General features: G+C 52.6%; 1 protein-coding gene across 2 annotated transcripts in view; it reads right to left on the bottom strand.

Moving 5' to 3' along the window:
- Nucleotides 1-1555: 1555 nt before the first annotated feature.
- The window catches only part of DGLUCY (D-glutamate cyclase), a 62393-nt gene continuing 40504 nt past the window's right edge, over nt 1556-23444 (bottom strand). For both annotated transcript variants that reach the window (XM_066274694.1, XM_066274695.1), the window contains exons 9-13: nt 20232-20331; nt 17048-17196; nt 10042-10161; nt 8054-8205; nt 1556-1885 (exon numbers count right to left, since the gene is read on the bottom strand). In XM_066274694.1, the coding sequence (XP_066130791.1) occupies nt 1736-1885; nt 8054-8205; nt 10042-10161; nt 17048-17196; nt 20232-20331 (671 nt within the window). In that variant the 3' untranslated portion in view covers nt 1556-1735. The remainder of the gene's footprint in view (nt 1886-8053; nt 8206-10041; nt 10162-17047; nt 17197-20231; nt 20332-23444) is intronic.

The raw sequence follows: 23444 nt of genomic DNA on the forward strand, positions 1-23444 counted from the left end.
CGTGTCTTTCCCAGAATATGAGTCAGATGAGTGCTGGCAGCCGTACCAGGGTGATGGTTTCTCTCCCAGCCGTCCAGACTTCAGAACTGCTGGGGGACAGTCCCAGTCAGAGTCCCCCATCGCATGGAGCTCTGCAGCCTCAAATCAGGGGCAAAAACCGTACCTGAAGGAGGCCTGGCCAGTGAGGCTTAGGGCTGTGGTGGGGTTGGGAGCTGTGGCAAGTTGCAGGTGGAGGAACTGTGAGCTCATGACCTTGGGCGCACCAACCTTGATGCCTCACCAGCAGGACGGGACCTGCAGACGGGAACTCCCCGCCAGAACGACAAAGTGGGGATCTGGGAAATCCCCACCCCCACTACTCCTGGCCACGGGTCCCCCACGGCCTGTGTAGGGGGCTGCATTGGGAGTTAGCCCCGATTACGTTACTAGACACGGAGGCTTTACTGCTGAGTGCCTACAATGAGAGGTTGTTTCTGGAGTGTGTGGCCCATACTTTATAGTGTGTGCCTCTTAAAGAATCAAAGCAGACAGGTTTAAGAACATAAAACCAAGCAGGCTCAGTAAGCATCTGGGGCCCTAGCTGGGAAGCAGGACGACCTCGTCCGGATGGGCCAGCAGGAGGCGCTCCTGCCTGGTCTCAGACTGAGTGCAGCGGCATGTGGTCAGTGACTGCACCTCTGGTCCCCTCAGAACTGCGCAGGGAGGTTGTGCGGGAGATAAGGACGAGCTGGCTCGAGTTGTCCGGGAGGCCTCTGTGAGTGACCCGAGTCCTAAACTGTCCTGACCGACCCCAGACTCCAGGAGTGTGGCTGCCCCCTCCGCAGGAAGGACAAAGCCTCCAGCTGGGTGAGGGAGGCGTGTGGGGTGACGGGAGGCGTGTGGGGGTGACGGGAGGCATGTGTGGGGTGACGGGAGGCACGGGAGGCGTGTGGGGGTGACGGGAGGCGTGTGGGGGTGACGGGAGGCGCGTGGGGTGACGGGAGGCATGTGGGGGTGACAGGAGGCGCGTGGGGTGACGGGAGGCATGTGTGGGGTGACGGGAGGCACGGGAGGCGTGTGGGGGTGACGGGAGGCATGTGTGGGGTGACGGGAGGCACGGGAGGCGTGTGGGGGTGACGGGAGGCGTGTGGGGGTGACGGGAGGCGCGTGGGGTGACGGGAGGCATGTGTGGGGTGACGGGAGGCGTGTGTGGGGTGACGGGAGGTGGGGGCAGTAAGGAGGTGATGGTGATAAATGTAAGGCTGAAGGATCTTTTGCCTAAGTAAACAAAATGCTGTTTGAAAAAGAGACCATTTCAAAGGTATAAATATTTTGTTGGTCATGGCAGTGAGTAAACCTAATTAAGCAGAATCCCGAGTTTTATAAATACACAGTACCCATTTGTACAGCTTCCTATTTCCGATTAGCAGGGGGATTGTTCATGGCCCTGGTGATGCCCACTTGGTCTGCCTGCTACTTTATTGCTCACTGGTGTCCCTAAAAGTGAGGGTCAGACAGCTCTCAGAGTAGACCGCGTGGGTGGCCTGAGGGTGGCCTGAGGGTGAAGGAGAGGAAATCAATGCCTCTGGCACGTTACGAATCAAAGAAAAAACTGGAAACCCAGAGGATGGTTCGCCCGCACTGCCCGCTCCCAGGAAGTGGCGTGCAGTGCCCCAGGGCCGGTGTGAATCTGCAAGGCCGCCGTGATCCAGACGTGGCCACTGGTATGTACTCCGCGTGCAGGTCATGTAAACAGTCACTTGCACCCCGTGGTGACATCTAGCAGCTTCTGGATCATCTGGGCGTGAGTGTCGTGGAAGGGCAGCCCGTCCACCTCCATGCCCACGCGGCCCGAGACGCCACTCCGGACCTCGTGCCGCACCAGGATGCCCAGCATTGCTTCTTCCTAGAACAGAATGGAGCAGAGACAGCGTGGTGAGGGGAGGGGAAGCGCACGCATCCCCGTGAGTGGAGGAAGAGCACTGGACCTGACACGGCCTCTTTCTTCACAGTAACGTGTGGGCTAAAGACACTAATGCCACTGGAAGACGCGTAAGGACAAACAGCAGTGTCCTTACCTACCTCGTGCTTCGCCAGCCCCCCGCCCCGCGCCCCAGAAATGGCCACTTCGATCAGTTTGGCTGCTGCTTCTGCTGGTTAACCTTCATGTAACCAAATACTACGCTCTTTATGGAAACCCGCGTCTTCTTTACAGTCCCTAAGGAGTCCGTGCTGCAGGTGCAGCGTGGGCTACCCCACTGCCAGCCTCACCCTCCCGGCTCTGGGTAACCTGCTGCTGGCCTCTGTCTGGGAAGGCCCCATCCCCCCGAGACCCCACCGTTAGCTTCCTGTGGGGCACGTATCCTGCTGCTGTCGCGTTCTAGGTATTTCTCAGTGTGATGTGGAACCTTCTGGAGGGAGCCCAGCCATGGAGAAACTGCAGGTCCCTCCTGATGCTGCAGCCCAGGGCCCAGCAGGCAGAGTGCTTTGGGATCTGACAGATCTGACTTGGGTCTTTTCTGGCAGGTTTTTTAAACCTTTCTGTGCCTCAGGGTCCTCACCTATATAATGGAGAGATTGATGGTGATGATGATGATGATGATACCATGTTTAGAGGGCTGTTGTGAGGATCAAATGAAATAATGCCAGTAAAGCACCTAGCATGGTCCTTGGCACTTAGTAGGTGCTCCCAAAATGAGGCAGATTCTTCCTGGCAGGGCTGGGTCTCCGGCCTTTAGCCCAGAGCCTTCTGAAATATGATTTCCCTCCTTCTCTTCCCTCTACTGTCTAAGCCACTGATGTATCTGTCCCAGCCCCTGAGGAAGGTGGATTTGAAGTAAGGACAGGAGGAGAAAGGACCACGCCTGAGGGGAAGACGTCAAACACATCCTCCCCATCTTCCTCCTCCACAGAAGGAGGGGGTGAGAGGAGGGGACCAAGGCGCCGAGAACAGGAGGATGCGACGGGTCTGAGCAGGGCTCCCAGCTTCCTGCTCGGCCGGGCTGATTCGTTTAGTCACCGAGTGAACTTTGAGCACCTGCTGTGTGCGGGCCCTGAACCAGCGACCCAGGGGTGGCTGTGGCACCACTGCCCCCGGAGGGTTCACAGTCTAGAAGAGAGCTCGGGCACGCACAGTCCATGGGGACCCCAGCACAGAGCAGGGCCCCCACCCCTTCACCAGAGGGACTCCAGGAAGACTTTCAGGAGCAGGGGCAGCTAGGACCACAGGTGACAAAAGCACAGAAGCGAACCAGATAAGGGGCGATGAGGAACATTTGCTGAAAACTTCAAAACAATGGAGAAAGTGCTGGCAAATGTCACTGGGAACTGTCTCTGCTCTCAGCTGCCGGGAACCTGCGTTTCATTCTGCCCTGGGCCAAGGTGGAAGGGAGGCCTTTGTCCAACAGCCCCCTCCCGGGGCTCCCCAACCCAGAGTGGCATTTCCCGTCCTTTGTTTGGGCTTCATTCTCCCATTTCTCTTCTCCATTGGGTCATATCCTCTCTTTACAGGGAAACGCTCTGGAACCATCTGGCCACTTCCTCCCAGGACACTGCCTGCCCCACCATTCGTACCCTAGGGTCCCAGGGAGGGAGGGCCCTGTGGTCATCATGTACACATGGTCAGTCCACAGGAGCTGGCTGGCATTCAGCCTCTAAGAGCCACAGGGACCAACAGTGACTGCTTGCAAGTTTCCCAGGAATCACCATCTTCCAGGGGACCCCTCCAAGTGGAGGGGGTGGGGGTGGGGGGGTAGAGAGAGCTGACCAGGGGTCGCCGGAAGCAGAGCACCTAGAGGCTGCTGCACCCACCTGGGCGGAGACAGTGGAGTAGGAGGGGAGGGACAGAGGACAGAAGTGAGGCAGAGGGGACAGGGCACCGGGCCATGCTCGCTGTGGAGGGGGGAGGAGGCCCCAGGATGGCTCCTAGGCTTAGAGCAGGGGTCCCCAAACTTTTTACACAGGGGGCCAGTTCACTGTCCCTCAGACCATTGGAGGGCCAGACTATAAAAAAAAAACTATGAACAAATCCCTATGCACACTGCACGTATCTTATTTGAAGTAAAAAAACAAAAACGGGAACAAATATAATATTTAAAATAAAGAACAAGTAAATTTAAATCAACAAACTGACCGGTATCTCAATGGGAACTATGGGCCTGCTTTTGGCTAATGAGATGGTCAATGTCTGGTTCCATATTTGTCACTGCTAGCCGTAACAAGTGATATGACGAGCTTCCAGAGCCTTAACGCGGCTGTCCCGCGTCACCGGAAGTAGTACTGTATGTGAGCCACACCGCACTTTGCGGCGCCGCCATATACAGTACTCTAGGAGCACAGGATGTGGATGCATCTCACTGACCACCAATGAAAGAGGTGCCCCTTCCGGAAGTGCAGCGGGGTGTGGATAAATGGCCTCAGGGAGCCGCATGCAGCCCACGGGCCGTAGTTTGGGGACCCCTGGCTTAGAGGCTCAGGGTGGAGTGGTTGCTATTGATTCACACTGGGAGCCTGGAGGGCTGATATTCATGGTTAGGGGGTACTGACATTCAAAGTGGGGTGGCAGAAAGCAGCCTCCTGGGGCCTGACCAGGCAGTGGCGCAATGGATGGTGCATCGGGCTGGGATGTGGAGGACCCAGGTTCGAGACCCCAAGGTCGCTAGCTTGAGCGTGGGCTCATCTGGTTTGAGCAAGGCTCACCGGCTTGGACCCAGGGTCCCTGGCCCGAGCAAAGGGTTACTCAGTCTGCTGAAGGCCCATGGTCAAGGCACATATGAGAAAGCAGTCAATGGACAACTAAAGTGTCGCAACGAAAAACTGATGATTGATGCTTCTCATCTCTCTCTGTTCCTGTCTGTCTGTCCCTGTCTATCCCTCTCTCTGACTCTCTCTCTGTCTCTGAAAAAGAAAGCAGACTCCTGGGAAGTTGCAATGGTTTTGTAGGTGATCTTAGTGACAGTTACACAGGTCATATATATATATATATATATATATATATGTACAATTTATATAACATTTATTATATATTATAGATATGTAAATATATGAGTATATGTAAAAATTAATCCACTGTACACTTAAGGTTTCTGTGGTTTATGCCAGTTATACCTCATGGAAAAGTTATAAAACAGTAGAGTGAGATTAAAGTGCTGGAAGGGAATGGGAGCCCAAGATGAAGCCAGAGGCCGTGCTCCTGTCTCTGCCTCATTTATCCATCCATTATCCGCTCATCCACCAGTCTGTTCACCCAGCCAGCCAGCCAACCAACCAGCAGTCTGTGCATCCCTCCATCCCTCCCTTTCTTCCCCCTCTTTTCCTCCCTTCCTCCTTCCCTCCCTCCCTCCCTTCTCTCTCTCCATTCATCCATCTATCCATCCCTCCCTCCCTCCATCCATCCATTCATCCTCCATCCATCCATCCATCCATCTATCCACCCATCCATCGTCCCTCCTTAGTCCCTCCTGTAAGCTGTCATCCTTGGCTCTTGGTCCCTAAGAAAGTCTGGGGAATGCTCTTCAGCCATTTGTTCTGCCCTCAAATGAGATCCCAGGGCACAGCAAAGGCCAGAGTGGGCAGGGCATGGCTCCCTGGGCTCCTCTGCATGGTGCCCACTCTTGCTACCATTATGATCAGATCCTTAAGAACTGTCCCTAAATGTGGGAGGCCCTACTTACAAGCAACTCACAGAGCAGAGATTGGGACATTTCTCTGCCCCTAAATAACCCAGCCTCACCACCAGCTCAGGCCACAGCTCTGCCCAGCATCTCCTAATGACTCAGGGAACCCCAGGAAGTGACCCACTGAACTCTAGTATGACCATTCCAGTTCTTTTGAACACTGCGCCACCTCATGTCCCTGCACCTTCTGCTGCCTGGAAGGCCCTTCCCCACCCCACCCCCCTTCCTTTCCTTGCTATTTATATCCTGCTCGTCCTATAAGACCTAGCTGAGTGCTACCTCCTCCAGGCAGCCTGCCTCGAGCTCTCTGAATACCCTAAGTGCCCATTTTCAGTGTCCCCATGCAGCTTGCTGTGCCCACTTCCATCCTGGCACCTGCAATGACCTTTCATGTTGACCCCTCTGTGGATCCTGAGTGCCTATCCAGGATCCCTCACTGTCTCCCAGAGCAAGCCTGTGCCTGACCCAGATGTGGGGCTCAACAAACATGTTTGTACCTTTGCTTTAAAAGTATTCCCTTTTATTTTCTTTATAAGGGTGGTGAATTATTAATACATTTATGAAGGACTGGGTAGAAACTCAAAGGGATAATTTTCCATCCCCCAGGGTGAGTGTCTGAGGGTGTGTGTTTGGCTGGGTTCACTCTTTTATGTCTGTGTGAATCAGGAGTCATGTGTGAGGCCGCCCCCTGAGGGGATTTTTCCAGTTCAGACCAGGAAGTGCAAAGAAAGCACAGAAGGCCCTGTGGGTCCCTCGAGGTCCAACCATTTCCCCAGAAAAATGTCATTTCAGCTGCCAAACCCTGCTTCTCCCCTCCCCTCCCACCCAGCAGCCTGGCATTACCAGGAACCGGTGCCATTACCAAGAACTGGGAAAGTTCTGAGCCACAGTGGGAAGAGCCCAGAGTGCGGTGAAGATGAAGCACAGGTGAAGCTGTCAGCTCACAGGTGAAGTCACTTCTGCCCTGGGATTTAGATGTAAACTCAGGGCTTTGGCCCCTCCATCCCATGGTCCAAATTACTCTGGAAAATTCCCCCCGAAGGTGCTCTGTAGAGACTGACGCTCCACCAGCTTCTCTCCCAGGTGAGTGGTCCCGGCTCTGCTTGGGCACCAGGGGAGGTGGGTTGGGGTCCGGAGTCATTCAGGGGGCGGGGTCTGCTCCTGGAGAGCTGGGAACGAGGCGGCAGGAGTCCAGTGCTCAGGCTCTGCGCTGGGGGCCGAACCGCACCACCGATGGGGCTGGCGTCTCCCTCCTGTGCTGTCCCCGCCCTCCGCGCAGGCAGGGCCACAGAGCCTGAACCTCGGTGTGACGCTTGCCCCTCTGCACGTGCCCTGCCGGTGGCTGGCTCTGCAGGCAGACGAGCTCACACAAAAGCCACCCCGTGGGGCCCGAGTCTCTCGCTGAAAGCCTTCACCTGGCTCCCCCTCACTTTTTCGTAAGACCCTCAAGTGAGAGGCCACCATTTTGGTGGATGCAGCTAACATGAGATCCCTCTGCCGGGGGGCCCCAGACTACCCAGACAATTCGATGAAACCACGGATCCTTGCCCAGAAAACTCCATGAATGGGACCCTTTTGCAAAGTATTTCAAAGAACTCATGGAATCAGAAGCCCTCCCCCACTGGGGCATGCCCCCTGCCGACTACTCCCCCCAGAGTGGCCTCCCTTGCCGGCACTGAGCTGTCTTCATCTCCTAGCTGACAGTCCCCGCCACGCCTCCTTTCCAGACTGCCTCCCCTCCTACAGGTGTGTTCCTCCAGCCCCCCTCCCCGTCCTCTCCCCACCTGAGTGCCCCCTTAGCGCTCTGTGGAATGGCTAACTGTCCCCTTCCACCAGAGGTTTCAGGGCCCTGGCTGGATTGTAAACTCCTTGGAAGGGGCCACAGGACACCTATGGCTCCAGCATACCTCCGTACAGTGCACTTCACCTCGCTGTGCTGCACAGATCTTACTTTTTTTATTTTTAATCGAAGGCAGGACCGTCCCTGCCAGTAGAAGATCACAATTCACCTCATTGCGGTACTCGCTCTATGGCAGCGGTCTGAACCAGCCCGAGCACCTCCCAGTCTGTGTGTTCATGGTCCTTCCAACATGCTGCTGGCCCCATGTTACAGACAAAGAAAAGGAGGCTCAGGGAGGGCAAGCAGCTTGCCTAAAGTCAAACTAGAAGGAGAATGGTCATGGATACCAGGTCTTCCATGATCATTTAGGATCAGGAGTGTCAAAGGTCACCCAATCCAGTTCAGCTCGGACACTTAGCCTCTAGGTCGGCCCTGCCTCTGGCTGTTGATGGGCAGCCATGGAGGTGCTGGCCCCACGGCTCACGGCTCTGAAAACCGGGCCTGCTCCTCACGCACGGCAAAAGCCGCTTGCATGGAGCGGCCTGTAGGGGTCTCATACCTTATTGATGGACGGGAGCGCCTCAATCCAGTTTTGTTCCCCAGCTGCTCTGGAGGGCCCAGTTGCCTTCCTCAGATAACGTCCGTGGACCTCACATGAGTTCAGGATGTGCAGAGCGCAGGCCAAGGCATAGCCTCCCCAGTTAGAAACACCTAGAACAAAAAAAAAGCTTTCAACATAGAACTGGAAAGGTCATGTAGTCCATCACCCTGCCTCTGAGCATCAGAACTCTTCTCCAGAATGGTCCTAAGGCCAGTGGTACCAGTAGTGCCTGGAACTTGTTGGAAACACTAATTCATGGGCAGTAGCCCAAATCTACATAATCAGAAACTCAGCAGGGAGTGGGGAGTAGGTGCCTGTTAATGAGCCCTCAGGTGATGCTGATTCAAGTTCAAGTTTGAGAAGCATTACTCTAAGCCAGTAGTTTTCAACCTTTTCACACTTGGGGACTGGTGAAAATTGGAGAATTATTTCAGGGACTGCTAAGGCAGAAATCACCCTGAGCATAAGCGAATTCAACCAAGATCATTGGGTCTGTAATCTTTGTACAACATCAGGGTGGTTAACTCTTTTGTGGACCGCCATGAACTCTTCTGCAGACCAGTGGTTGAGAAACACTGCTCTAAACCATCTGGGTGATGCACGGTTCACAGCCATCAGAGATAAGATTCAGGCTATAGCTCGAGGACGCCAGTCCAGAACTCTTTCGTGTGGTGGCTAGCCTGAAGCCTCAGGCTGCGTGGAAGCCCGGCCTCAGAGGGGCAGGTGACCGCTCCATCCGGCTATGCTATCCCACCTCTTCCTGTGCCTGGAGATGACCCCCGAGTCAGCCTCCCTTCCTTCCTCTTTTCTCACCAGCCCCAAAGGCACATGGCATGAAATACAAGGCATCTATCAGGATACCGCGGGGGAGATGAAGTGATGGTAATGATACCGTAGTTCCCTGATTCTAAGATATACCTTTTATTTTTTACATTTACATCTCTGAGATTGAGATGCCACTCACAGTTAATACGATCTTGCAGTTACAAATGGCAGCGTTTTCCTTTCTTAGCGGGACACAAAATAACGGCAATTCACGTCATCAATGGCATCGTATAGTCAATGGAACAGGGTGACTTGCTTTGATTGGTGTGAGGCACTGTTCCAAGGCCTCCCAAGCATTAGCTCCTGGAGTCCTTACAATCAGCCTGGCCACGCCCATGGGGTTTCAATGATATGAAGAACCTACATTCTGGGGGGCAGATACACTAGAGGAAATCTGAGGATTTCCAAAGAAATTTTCCCTCCCCCTTGGACCCAAGACCCTGGGAGAAGGAGCCGGGCAGACCAGGGGTCTGCCAACCACAAGCATGCTCGGGAGGCCTGAGGGTTTCCTCCTCCTCTTCTGGGTGTCCCCGCTGAGAGGCAATCCGGAGTGAGACCAGAGGCACAGGACGTGGGGCATCTTTTCCTAGGATGACTTGCCCTCCCTAGATCGTCTTTGCTGAGGTGTCTAGGCCTTTTGCCCATTTTTTAAATGGGGTTGTTTGTCCTCTTATGGTAGATTTTGTGTGTGTGTGTGTGTGTGTGTGTGTGTGTGTGTGTGTGTAACAGAGACAGAGAGAGTCAGAGAGAGAGAGAGACAGATAGGGACAGACAGACAGGAAGGGAGATGAGAAGCATCAATTCTTGGTTGCGGCACCTTAGTTGTTCATTGATTGCTTTTTTATATGTGCCTTGACCAGGGAGCTACAGCAGAGCGAGTGACCCCTTGCTCAAGCCAGTGACATTGGGCTCAAGCCAGTGGCCCCACGCTCAAGCCGGCAAGCTCAGGGTTTCAATCCTGGATCCTCTGCATCCCAGTCCGACACTATATCCACTGCGCCACCGCCTGGTCAGGCTTATGGTGGAATTTTAAGATAACAAGCTTCTGGCTGGACAGGCTCTAAGCCAGGCCCCTCCCCCTAGGCAGCCAGGCCCAACTGGCTGGCCCTCTGAGCACTCACCGGCAATGACAGCAAAGTCAGCCTCCACGTCACAGGCGATGACATCCCCATTTCGTATGTGGCGCTTCACGGCCTCCTTGACTTTGCCCATCCCAAGTTCGTTGCCTCCGTCACCAACCCCTGGAGGGAGGACACACGGTGTCAGTATGCAGGATCAGGCCGTGCCGGGGGTGGTCTGGGGGCAGGGCCACCCTCCACCCGTGCCTCGCTGCCTCTGGGAAGGGAAAGGGGTTGGCTCTGGATACAGTTTCAGACAAGCAGGTGAGATGTACTTCTTTAACTATTTTAGAAACTTCCTTTGTTAAAAACGAGTCAAAGTCTGGAACTCACCAGAGCGTGGCTGTCTCCCCTCCTGGTCATGTTCTCTAGTCACGAATAGAGCGCAATGATGGCGAGGGGCTTCCTCTCCTTTCCTGAGTGGCTTTTGCTCAGAGAGAGGTCACAAGTCCCTGAGCCCCATTAGTGTGACCAGGTGGCATTCCATTGGCACAGTTGAACGGTATAGATTTTTAAAGTCAATTTGGTAATTTACTTTAACAGTTTCTGTTTAAAGATTGTGAGATGTATGCGTGTCAGTTCACGTTTATCTACACCAACCAGAGGGGTGCCTGGTTAACATCTGGAGCGGCCTAATCAGGAAGACACACTCAGGGCTGGTTGGTTAGCATTTGAAAGAGACCATAGTCTAAAGCCCAACCTGTTAATCTGCTCCAGAGGGTTTGTTAATCAGCGTAATAAATGCTAGAACAATATGTTTGAATAAGTAAATGTTAAGACATGATTTAATCCATCGGTGAAATTAATAGTGTTCAAAATAGGTGAACTGGCTAAAAATAATGAACAGGCACCTCCACCCTCACAGGAACAGTGGGTACACTAAGCAGCCCTGCAGCCTGTGTCCTGGGAGGTGGTCCCCTGTGTCCAGGTGTTTCTGGAGGAGGATGCCGTAGACTAGGACAGTGGGGTCTGCTTGTACAAGGTGGCTGGAGCGGCCTCGAGATGGACAAATATTGGCCAAGTGCTTGCCCACGTGCCTCGGAGCAGAGCCAGGCCTCTTGACCCCGCAGAACGGCTGCCTATCCCGCGCCACTAACAAGGACACCCTCCAAGAAACGCACCATCAGGCGGTGTGGTGGCGCAGACAGACGTCAGAGCGCACCTCCGCACCGCGCAGTGGTCCAGCCCGCCAGTCCACACCTGGGCTCTGTGGCCACCCCGCGGTGGTCCAGCCCTCCACACACCTGGGCTCCTGGCCACCCCGCGGTGGTCCAGCCCGCCACACCCCCAGGCTCTGTGGCCACCCCGCGGTGGTCCCCACCGCCACACCCCTGGGCTCTGTGGCCACCCCGCGGTGGTCCAGCCCGCCACACACCCGGGCTCTGTGGCCACCCCGCAGTGGTCCAGCCCGCCACACACTCGGGCTCTGTGGCCACCCCGCGGTGGTCCAGCCCGCCAGTCCACACCCGGGCTCTGTGGCCACCCCGTGGTGGTCCAGCCCGCCACACACCCGGGCTCTGTGGCCACCCCGTGGTGGTCCAGCCCGCCACACACCCGGGCTCTGTGGCCACCCCGCGGTGGTCCCCACCGCCACACACCCGGGCTCTGTGGCCACCCCGCAGTGGTCCAGCCCGCCACACACCCGGGCTCTGTGGCCACCCCGCGGTGGTCCAGCCCGCCAGTCCACACCCGGGCTCTGTGGCCACCCCGCGGTGGTCCAGCCCGCCACACACCCGGGCTCTGTGGCCACCCCGCGGTGGTCCAGCCCGCCACACACCCGGGCTCTGTGACCACCCCGCGGTGGTCCAGCCCGCCAGTCCACACCCGGGCTCTGTGGCCACCCCGCGGTGGTCCAGCCCGCCAGTCCACACCTGGGCTCTGTGGTCACCCCGCGGTGGTCCAGCCCGCCACACACCCGGGCTCTGTGGCCACCCCGCGGTGGTCCAGCCCGCCAGTCCACACCTGGGCTCTGTGGTCACCCCGCGGTGGTCCAGCCCGCCACACACCCGGGCTCTGTGGCCACCCCGTGGTGGTCCAGCCCACCACACACCCGGGCTCTGTGGCCACCCCGCGGTGGTCCAGCCCGCCACACACCTGGGCTCTGTGGCCACAGATCTGTGCAGCACACCAGTGTACCAGAGAGCAGGCAGTCATAACACGAATGGTATTTGTGTAGCTACCCATGGAAGAGGCACAGTAAAAATACAGTATTAGAGGATTAAAAAAAAATGGCACATCTGTCCAGGGCACTTATCGTGAACAGAGCTTGTAGGACCGGAAGCTGCTCTGGGTAAGGGGGTGGTGAGTGAGTGTGGAGGCCCAGGACATTACTGTACATTATTGTAGACTTTATAGATACTGTATTCTTAGGCTACCCCACATTTATTTTTAAAATATTTTTCTTTCTTCAATAACAAATTTACCTCAGCTTATTATAACGTTTTCACTTAAAAAAACTTAAAATTTTTTTAACCTCTTGACTCTTTTGTACTAGTACCACTTAACTTAAAACACAAACACATGGTACAGCAGTATGAAACTAGTTTATTTCTTTATATCCTTATTATATAAGCTTTTGTCTATTTAAACAATTTAAAAATTTTTAAACTATTTTTATATTTTTAAAAATTTATTTATTTATTTATTTTTTGTATTTTTCTGAAGCTGGAAACGGGGAGGCAGTCAGACTCCCGCATGCGCCCGACCGGGATCCACCCGGCACGCCCACCAGGGGGCGATGCTCTGCCCATCTGGGGCATCACTTTGTTGTAACCAGAGCCATTCTAGTGCCTGAGGCAGAGGGCACAAAGCCATCTTCAGCGCCCGGGCAAACTTTGCTCCAATGGAGCCTTGGCTGCAGGAGGGGAAGAGAGAGAGAGGAAGGAGAGGGGGAGGGGTGGAGAAGCAGATGGGCGCTTCTCCTGTGTGCCCTGGCTTGGAATCGAACCCGGGACTCCTGCACACCAGGCCAACGCTCTACCACTGAGCCAACCGGCCAGGGCAAAAATTTTAACTATTTTTAAAAACCAAGACACAAACACACTCATTATCCTAGGCCACACAGGGTCAAGATCATCAGTGCCACTGTCTTCCACGCCACATGTTGTCCCCCTGGAAGATCCTCACAGACAATAACATGCGTGGAGCTGTGTCTCCTACGATAACAGCGCCTTCTTCTGGACGCCTCCTGAAGGAGCAGCCTGAGGCTCTTCTTCAGGTGGTGTCAGTTTTCTGAAACACATTGTGTTGTTTTGCCTGGCTTGTCTCTTTTTTCCATCATACATTTGCTCGTAAGCAGATAATGCACCTTGAACATTCCTCTCTATTAGGGAAAACCTTTTGGTGTTGGAGTTCACGTTTTCAAAGGTTGAAGGAGCTTGTTGAGGTCCACAAAAGCTTCTGCTGAACCCTTCACTGTGGATTTTTTTTGGGGGGTGGTCTTCTTCTCCTCCTCCTGTAGTTTCCTCTTCTCTTGTCTCTTCCTCAGCTGTGCACTCCTGTTCCAGGTCCAACACCTCGTTAGCTCCCTCAGGAGCCCCCCAGGACCCCATGTCACCCACAGCCAGGTTACAGTTCACCATCCCAGCCACGGCCTTGGTGACCTGCCCAAACCTCATTCTAGCAAATCCTTTGAAGCCACGGACGAACCTCTGGAGGGTCTCCTTCCAGATGCCGCTCGGGGGTCCCTGGCGACAGCAGCCCTGCCCCCACACGGTGTCTGATGCAGTCACAGGTGCTGAGATCCTTCCGGAACTGCACCGCTGCCTTCTCGGCGTCTTCCGCAAGCGCAGCTTGCCTGGGCGCAGGTCCCCCTCGGGTAGTAGGCTTTAGAAGCTGCCAGCACTCCTCGATCTATTGTTTGGATCAAAGAGGTAGCGTCTGGAGGGAGAAGCACCACTTTGCTATTGGGATGAAGGTCACCAGGAAAAGGAGGATGTCTGAGAGCGTTCTCAACAATAAGCAAAACCTTGAAAGCTGTGTGATTCTCTAAACATACCTGTTTAGTTGACAAAGCAACTCAGGTGGCCGTCTTGGAAGAGGAGCTGGCTCACCTATGACTTCTCGTTGCTCCTGCCGTTCACTGGCAGTGTGTGCTAAGTGATGAGCTTGAAGGCCCTGGGGTCTCACTGTGCCAGATCACAGAGGCATTCACTGTGTCACTTAAGCATTGCCCCCAAGCGAGACCGTTATCCTGTCAGAAGCCTTGAGACCGGCATTGACCTGGCTTCCTCACGGGCAAAGTCCTTTCAGGGTACATTTCCAGGATAGGGAGCTTCCATCCAGATTGAATATTTGCCGCATCAAGTCATTTCCCCCGCGATCAGATTTTCTCGAGTTTCCAAAAGTCCTTCAGCTGCCTTCCCCTCAGCGCTGGCAGGCTCACCCCTCACCTTCACGTCGCGTAGTGAATAACGGTTCTTGAACTGTTCAAATAACCTAGAGCTAGCTGTGGATTCATCACAGTCACGCCCAGTCCCTGATTTCCACATTGCAAACAAACTTTCTGCTCCGGTCGTGATCACCACAGCGCTGAGAGGGACGTGTTTCTGCGTCTGGTCTTCAGTCCGGGCCGTTGGAAGTTTCTCCATGTCTGACACAGGCCCTCCTCGGATTTGCGTTAGGTCTCACTGCCTTCCGTGAAGCAGATCCGTTAGCAGCTTGTCACTTGGTTCTTGTTCTTCAAGGTTGTAGCTCTGACAGGAAGGGACAGGCCTGGCTGGTGAGCAGGAGCTGTCACTGATTTCTACCTTTGTCACCCTCAATCACTGCTTCCAGGTCAGTCACTCGACACGGCCTCTTGCTGGCAATGTGAGCAGTGAGTGTGCATGCTTAGGGGCCATGGTGAACAAAACACAAGGTTAAATCGAGCCCAAGAGGAAAGGGTGCACTTGGGAGATACGGTTAACACGAGACGTGAGGCTGCGGCCAGCACAACACGGCACAATGCTTTCCAGCAAACCTTCCTTTTTAATAAGTAGAGAGAGTGCACTCTAGAATAACATGAATCTATAGCAGAGTGAACACACAGCCCAATAACACGGGTGCTTATTATCATTAGCAGCAAGTACTGTGTACTGTCTGTAACTGCCTGAGCCATGCTTTCACGCCACGGGCAGCACTGCGCATGTCTCTACACCGGCATCACCACGAGTACGTGAGCAGCGCAATGCTGGACGTCTGGACAGCTACGATGTCACTGGGCAAGGGGAATTCTTCAGCTCCATTATCTTGAATGGGACCACCGTATACACGGTCCGTGTTGACTGAACCAACATTATAACTCGCATGATTGTATGGCAGTTTTTGCATCTGTTCCTATTGAGGCTTGGGATACAGGCGGAATACCACAAGAGGTTAGTGTTCACTGTGAGGGGGTGGAGGGGCCGCCGCACGTGACCTGCCTCGGGCACCGGAGACCTGGCCTCGGCCAAAAGAATCTGGCGAAGGTGAATGACCAGATTCCTCAGGTCCACACCCTACGGGGCTTCCTCAGAGCAGTGGGCCAGGGCCTGGCAGCCCCGTGAATGAGGGGAATAATAATGATACCTAGCTGTGGTATTTTATTTCTGTCCCTGCTCTTTGGCGTTTTATGACTGTCATCCTGTTCGCTCCTCACGTCAGTCCTGTTGGTGGCCTTGTGTCCCTGCCCGCGCGCGGGGTCTCTGAGCAGCAGGGCTCGGGGAGGGGCAGGGGACTGTCTAGGTTCTCGTTTGAGTGCTGTGTACATGACAAGGCAGCTAGCTGCCTGGGGAAACTGCTGAGGAAGGAACGGGGTGTTGATGGAGCAGAGGAGAAAGGACATTCAGGGGGCAGTCCTGCTGGGCAGGGGGTTTGGGAAGCTGCAGGAGGGCCTTAAGACCCTGAGGCCAAGAGAAGCGGCCAGAGGTCCACAGAGGGGCAGTCGGAAGACACAGTCAGCTCCACCTGCTTTCTCTGGGGTTTGGGGGCCTCGGACTGGGGTCTGTTCAGCAGGGAAAGAGCAGCTCCTTTGAACTTAGAGACCTTTTCCTTCTCCACCCTGGGCATTCCCCCTCCGCCTCCTAGGTCCCACGCTGGCCCTGCCTGCCCAGAGAGACAGGAAGCACAGAACCAAGTGTGCTGTGGGTACCACGCCCAAGGCCTCTTCTGGGAAAGACCAGGGCGGAACTGCAGAAATTTTCTACTCAGCTCGGAAGACTTTCATTGTCTCATTAAAACCTTAAAAGCCAAAGGCACTAATGGGTTGGCAGACGCTCTGGGGTGTTTGAGAGAACAGATAAACACAGAATGGTAGACAGGCCTAATGACTCCAGGGTCCGGTACTTCCTACCCCCAAGGGAGAAAGGCTGGTCCTCTGGCGTTACATCAAGGCTTCAGCAACTCACAGATTACAGAAATAGTTTAGCCTGGAGGGTCGTGGGAGTCTGCCCCTTCTCCTAATTCTCCAGCAACTCCAATTAGCTAGGCAACTTGGGAAGCCCTCATTTTTGGACACTATCCCTGTCTTACCTGCCTCACAGGGTTTTAAAGAGGCTTCAACAATACAATGAATGGGAAACCTCTTTGAAAACGGTGGAGTTCTGTACTTGACACAAATGATCACACTGTGATATTATTAGCAATCCAAATGTTGTACTAATCATCTAGTTAACATATTTTAAAGTTAATATGCTTCATAAGATGATGCATCGTATATACATGGCGCATTCATCCCATCGTATATATGGCCAAAATCATATGCCATCCCTCAGTTTTATTATTATTATTCTATTATTAGTTTTAGTATTTTAGAGTCGGGCAAGTAGAATATGCTAGGTTACATGTCATTCCCCTTTGTTGCTTGTGGGAACACTGGGTTTCTAAATGGCAATGTCATTATTGTCTCTATGGGCCATAGCAAACAAAGACCATCTAGTGAGTGGAAAACAATGGTCCGCATATAACTCTTTCCTGTCCTGCATTCAATAGTCAATAAAAAGGCATTTAGTGCTGACATGTTTGTGTTGAATCCTGGGTGCCCCTTGCTTACCAGTTGATGAGACCCCAGGGATTTTCTGCGCAACAAGGAAGAGATCATCAATGGGGTCAACCAGATGCTTGATGTTCATTTTCCTGGCGTTGTAGTGATTGCCGTCAGCAGCCCTTCCTGTGCGCTCTATCGCCACCAGGTGGTCGAATCTGCCAGGGAACAAGAGCACATGAGAGTGTGGCCGCCGTGCTGTAGGGGGTGCCTTCCTAGGTTTGCGTCAGGGGCACTTCACTCTTTCTTTGATTCCTTCATTCTTGCAGAACTTGGCCGCGCGTCTACTATGTGCCAGGGCCTCTGCTGGGGAGCACTGGGAGTAAAGATATCAGAATTCTTAGCAATTATTAGAGCCAGAGGCTGCGAGAGCAGGAAGGCTGCCAGTCAGGGTCATGGCCCCGGACAGTGCCGGTGCCGGGCACAGGCCTCCATTAACCAGCGGGGGAGCCGGCACCAGTGGTTTGAGTGTTGGCTGCTATTGGCTCACCACCACTGCCCTCTTCCAGGATCTTGTTCGGTTTACAGACACAAACAGACTTAAAGAGGAAGTGAAATATTAGACCAGTGAATCTACCATGAGGCAAACTTCTTTAGTCAGAAAGAGATGGAGAGATGAAGGGTAGAGATGGCACGGGGGGGGGGGGCAAGAATGAGGGCTGTGGGATGGGATCCTGCAGGGCCCCCTGCCCCTGGCCCTGCGTGAGCTGCCTGGCCTCTCTGACCTCATGTTCCGCACTGGCCACATGACCTCACAACAGCACCACTCTCCTGCAGCCTGAAGAGAGCTAAGAGAGAAAACGCACAAGAGGCGCTTCGCAGGAAGCACTGCACCTTCTCAGTGCTCAGCAAGTGTGGTGGTTGTTACTGTTATTAAGAGGAACACTGTTTTGTTCATCCAATTATAGAACATGAATGCTGTGCTTTCATAGCTCTCTAAATCCCTACCCCACCACGATGGAGTTCATCAAAATCTTAACTCTGCTGTGGAAAACAGTATGGTGGTTAAACTTTGAATAGAATTACTATATGACCCAGCAATTCCACTCCTGGTATACACTCAAATGAATTGAAAGCTGGGTGTCAAACAGATATTTATACACCCATATTCCTCAGCAGCATTATTCACAGTAGACAAAAGGTAGAAGCAACCCATATCAATGGACAAATAAGCAGAATGTGGTACATACATGCAATAGAATACTACTCAGCCTTGAAAAGGACGGATTCTGATACGTTATGACGTGGATGAATCTCAGTGATATAAGCCACTCAACATGGCAAATACTAGGTGATTCCACTCACATGCGGTCCCTAGAATGGTCAGGTGGAGAGAAATATAAAGTAAAATGGTGGCCACCAGGGGCGAGGGTCGGGAAGAGTGTTTGATGGGACAGAGTTTCAGTCCGGGAAGGTGAACAGGTTCTGGAGACAGATGGTGGTGATGGTTGCACGACAATGTGCACGCACTCAGATGGTAAATCTACCACACACTTAACAGGGTAACCGTGGTCCGTTTCACGTTATGTATAGTTTGCCAGAATAAAAGCCTCTGAACTCTGGATGCCTTCTCTGTACATGGTTTTTAAAAGCAGAATCTTCCTGCCGGTCCATGTCCTTCGGCTGTGCTAGGAAGTGGCAGCGGCGCGTGTGCTTGGCTGAGCAGGCCGCTGAGTGGGTGCTGGACAGGAAGCCCGAGGCCACGTGGCCAGGGCGGGAGAGGCGGCCACCGAGAAGCAGAAGGGACAGGAGGAAGGAGCTGACCCTGTGTCTCCTCTAGGTCTGCACCTGAGGTGATGACGAGGACCTGCACGAGAGCTCCAGCTGAGATCACGGCGTCCCCTGCTCTGGAAGGGGAGCATGGCTGGAGCCCCCCACACACACAGGACAACTCGGTGCGTACCTGTGAAGGTGGGCTGATTTTCTTTTTAAGCCAGAAGGCCTCACTAAGCGACCGTGGGAAGTAATTCCCTCCTGGGAAGTCTACTGCCTGGGAAAAGTTCATGCGTCTTCCCCAAAGAGAGCCGGCCTCTCTCTCCCTGCGATCAGATCTGGCTCCCTTCCCTCCACTCAGCAAACAGAGCGGCACCTGGGTTATCTGGCATCAGGGTCCTGCCCAAGGGGACTTGCTAGCTGCCCCCTGGGGAGCCAGGGCTTTGTGTGCATGCCAACCATTCAGAGAATGAAAACATTTCTAACAGGCGCCACACACATTCTTGCCACTTTAAATAGCATATCAGAGCTGCAATGGAATTTTTCCATGGTGACTCAGGCCCTCATTGTGAACACCTGATTTTGCTGTGGGCTACAATGTAGTTATACCCTCCAGGCCTATTAAAGCACTGTTTTTAAATTCTAAGTAGGCACTCATTAGTGGGTGTAAAATAAATGTATTAGGTCAGGTCAGCATTTTTTGAAAAGTAGACAAAAACAGAGTGGAATAGAATAGAATAGAATAGAATAGAATAGAATAGAATAGAATAGAAAATGTCCAAATATATTATTGCATGGAGCAAGAGTAAATACTGTTTTTGGAAACTTCTGATTCAAGTGTGTGTGTGTGTATGTGTGTGTGTATGTGTGTGTGTGTGTGGTTTGCCAGGCATAATGTGTCACTGTGGATTGCTGTCAAAAACAGTTTGCAAAACATGGTCCTAGAAGTTATAGATATGAAATACATGCTACGTACAATAAAGTGATTTTCATGTTTGACCACAACACACAGTAAAAAAAAAAAATACACACACACACACCCCCTCACACACACCCCCATGTTTCACAAGCGAGTGTTTGCTATTACTATACAAGACATACATTGATATTTCTATTTCATTTTCCAAAGGCGTTCATTACCCCCCACTGAAATGATTTCACTACTCTCCAATGGACCATTACCCAGTTTGAGAAACTGCTCTTTTTTGTTTTTTATAATTTTCTTCTCCCTCTATCAAGAAGACATGCCATTTCTCAGGGACCTGCTACTTCGAGAGACCCTCTCCAAAGCCCCCTGTGCACCCTGAAACTCCCAGGACACCTTGAAACCCTAGCCTCGTTGGTTAGTCTGGCCCACTGGACCCTGTGGGCTCGTGGCTTTGTTTGAGGGCTGCGGTGTGCGGGAACATAGTTGACAAAGTTCACAGCATGTGGGCTTGCCCACTATCACCCACTTTCAACAGGGAAGGGACACACGTACCTAAGACGCTTGGGGTCCCTGTCATCGCAGAGAAATGCCTGAGCAACTTCTGCTGATCCGCCCTGGTAAGTTAATATTGGGATCTGCGTCTTCAGAACACCTTGAAAAGAAAGGCAAAGAGTGGACACATCAGCCTAGTGTGAATTTTGCGAATTCCTGTTGGCTTTTCAAAAGCTGCTTTGGACATTTTCATTTCCATATTGAATGACATGTACCTGTAGAATAGTTTGTTTAGGTAAGCTGAGACTTTGACCCAGAGGATATTTAAGGTTGTTGACTTTTAATCCTGAGTAAACCCTAGGGCTGGGGAGGGGGAGGTGAAATGAGGCTGGTGTCACCAATATTGTGGCTAGCAAGTACATTCCCCGTAGATGCCACAATACCACGTGAACACAGGCCTGTCTTAAGTCACTGTTCTCATGATGCTGGGGACACATCTGGTGACATGCAGGCTCTCATTTCATTTTCACAATTCTGTGAGATAAGAACCGTTGTGATCCCCATTTTACAGAGGAGTTAAACTGAGGGTCAGAGATACTAAGTTACTAGGGCAAAGCAAGTATGCAGGTCAGTGTAACAACCCCAGTTCCCACCCAGACAGGCAGCCTAGCAGAGCAGGGAACATAACCTGTCCCCACGTGGGCTCACATGGTAGGCACAGCCTCAGGAAAGGAAGGTCAAGGCAAGATGAGACCTTGCACCTGAGCTGCAAAGAACCAACTTATCAACATTGTCAATTTATACTCAAGGCAAGGAAGAAGTGACTCAGCTTTTCCCTCTTTAAACATTTCCTAGGCTTCCATTATAAAAAGAACTGGAATTACTGTCATTAAAAGGTCAAAATCACTTTTATTTTCTTCATCCACACATATAATGAAAGTTCTATAAAATCCAACAAAGCAAATTGTACCCACTAAGCCACTGTGTGGACGAGCTCATGTCTGAGCTCAAGTTCAACTTGAGCCCCTGGGCGAGGCGAACAGGTGAGCAGGGCAGAGCCATCAACTTCTGGGAAAGGGGGTGGCTAAAAATATCCACCAGACCAGTTCTTAGATGGTGTCAGCCTGTTGGTGGCTGTTGGCACAGGTGGCCGTCCCTTCTCCTTGATGACAACAGGGTCCCTTGGTTTTCCTCCTTCCCCTTTGCCGCTCCTCTGTGTCCCTGCTGGCCCAACCTCCGTCCTTTCAGCCTCTCCACATGGGGCCTCCCAGGGCACAATCGGGGGCCTTTCCCCCTTCTCCACTTATTCCCTTGGTGACCTCATCCGGTGTCGTGACTTTAAAGGTCATCAGTATGCCAACCTCTCTCCAGTTGATCCTTCTAGCCCAGATGCTCTCCGGAACTTGGCTCGTGGACCTAACTGCCTGCGTGACCTCTCCACTTGTGTATCTAGTAGGTAGCTCACACTTTCCGGTCACCCAGGTTCCGACCTGCCTTCTCTTTAAAATTGTAATTGTGGTAAATAGAACATCACGTAACATCTATCATCTTACTCATTTTCAAGTGTAAAGTCCTCCAGCATTCAGTATATTCATGTTCTTGTCTGACTGACTTCACCATCTTCACTAGAACTGTTACGTCTTCCCAAACTGAAACACTGTACCATGAAATTCACTCCCTCACTCCCCCAGTCCCTGGCAGCCGCCATTCTTCTTGTCCCTATGATTTTAACCCTCTGAGTAGTATGAACGTTCATGAACATCCTCGTGCCTCCTGACCATCCAGAGTACGATCATACAAAATTTTTTATTTTAAAACCATGTAAGGCAACTTTAAAAAAAGGCAAATGTATATTCTTCTTGTTTCCATAAATTGGTTATCAAACAAACATGATTTTAAGTTAATAAAACCGTAACTGGAACTAATTTCATTTTTTGAAAAAAACTCACTCCCGGCGGTCAGCAAGCATGATAAAACTCACTACTCAAAGGTGAATGATTCTAGAGACCTCATATAAGTAGAGTCATATGGTATGTGTCCTTTCGTGTCTGGCTTATTTAATTTAGCATAAGTCTTCAAGATCCGTCATGTAGCATATAACAGGATCTCCTTCCTTTTAAAGACTGAACATCCCATGGCCTGGACGGACCACGTTTCGTTTGTCCGTTCATTCACTGACAGACACCTGGTTGCTTCCCCTTCTGTCTATTGTGAATTATGCTGCTATGAATATGGGCGTGCAAATAGCTGTTGGAGTTCCTGTTTTCAATTTTTGAGGGGTGTATATCCCCCGAAGTGAAGTTGCTGAATCATATAGGTATTTTCTATTTTTAATTTTTTCAGTAACTACCATATGATTATCCTCTGTGGCCGTTATCAGTTTACATTCCCGCCCACAGCGTGCGAGGGTCAGCCTGCCACACCCACCATCTTCCTAGTCCCAGCTCACAGCAACTCCACCTGGTCAGCTACCCTGCTGAACACCTTAGAGCAGCGGTTCTCAACCTGTGGGTCGCGACCTCGGCGGGGGTTGAACGACCAAAACACAGGGGTCACCTAAAGCCATCGGAGATACATATTTTATTTAAAAATGTATTGTATATTGGCCCTGGCCGGTTGGCTCAGTGGTAGAGCGTCGGCCTGGCGTGCGGAAGTCCCGGGTTTGATTCCCGGCCAGGGCACACAGGAGAAGCGCCCATCTGCTTCTCCACCCCTCCCCTCCTTCCTCTCTGTCTCTCTCTTCCCCTCCCGCAGCCGAGGCTCCATTGGAGCAAAGATGGCCCGGGCGCTGGGGATGGCTCCTTGGCCTCTGCCCCAGGCGCTAGAGTGGCTCTGGTCCCAACAGCGCGACGCCCTGGATGGGCAGAGCATCGCCCCCTGGTGGGCAGAGCGTCGCCCCCTGGTGGGCGTGCCGGGTGGATCCCGGTCGGGTGCATGCGGGAGTCTGTCTGACTGCCTCCCCGTTTCCAGCTTCAGAAACATAAAAAAAAAAATGTATTGCATAATAAATATGTATTTTCCGATGGCTTTAGGCGACCCCTGCGTTTTGGTCGTTGGACCCCCGCCGGGGTCGCGACCCACAGGTTGAGAACCGTTGCCTTAGAGCAACTCCTGACACTTCTGTCTCTTCTCTCACTGCACCCAGTCCACCCAGGAATCATCACTCTGCCCTCAGAGTGTGACTGTGCTGGCTGCTTCTCACAGCCTCCACCTGTACCGTCCGTCTGTCCGGGTTCTCCTGAAATCAGTCAGAGACAGAGACTTGGGTGCGGC

The sequence above is a fragment of the Saccopteryx bilineata genome, chromosome 4 (assembly GCF_036850765.1).
Source record: "Saccopteryx bilineata isolate mSacBil1 chromosome 4, mSacBil1_pri_phased_curated, whole genome shotgun sequence".
Lineage (NCBI taxonomy): Eukaryota > Metazoa > Chordata > Mammalia > Chiroptera > Emballonuridae > Saccopteryx > Saccopteryx bilineata.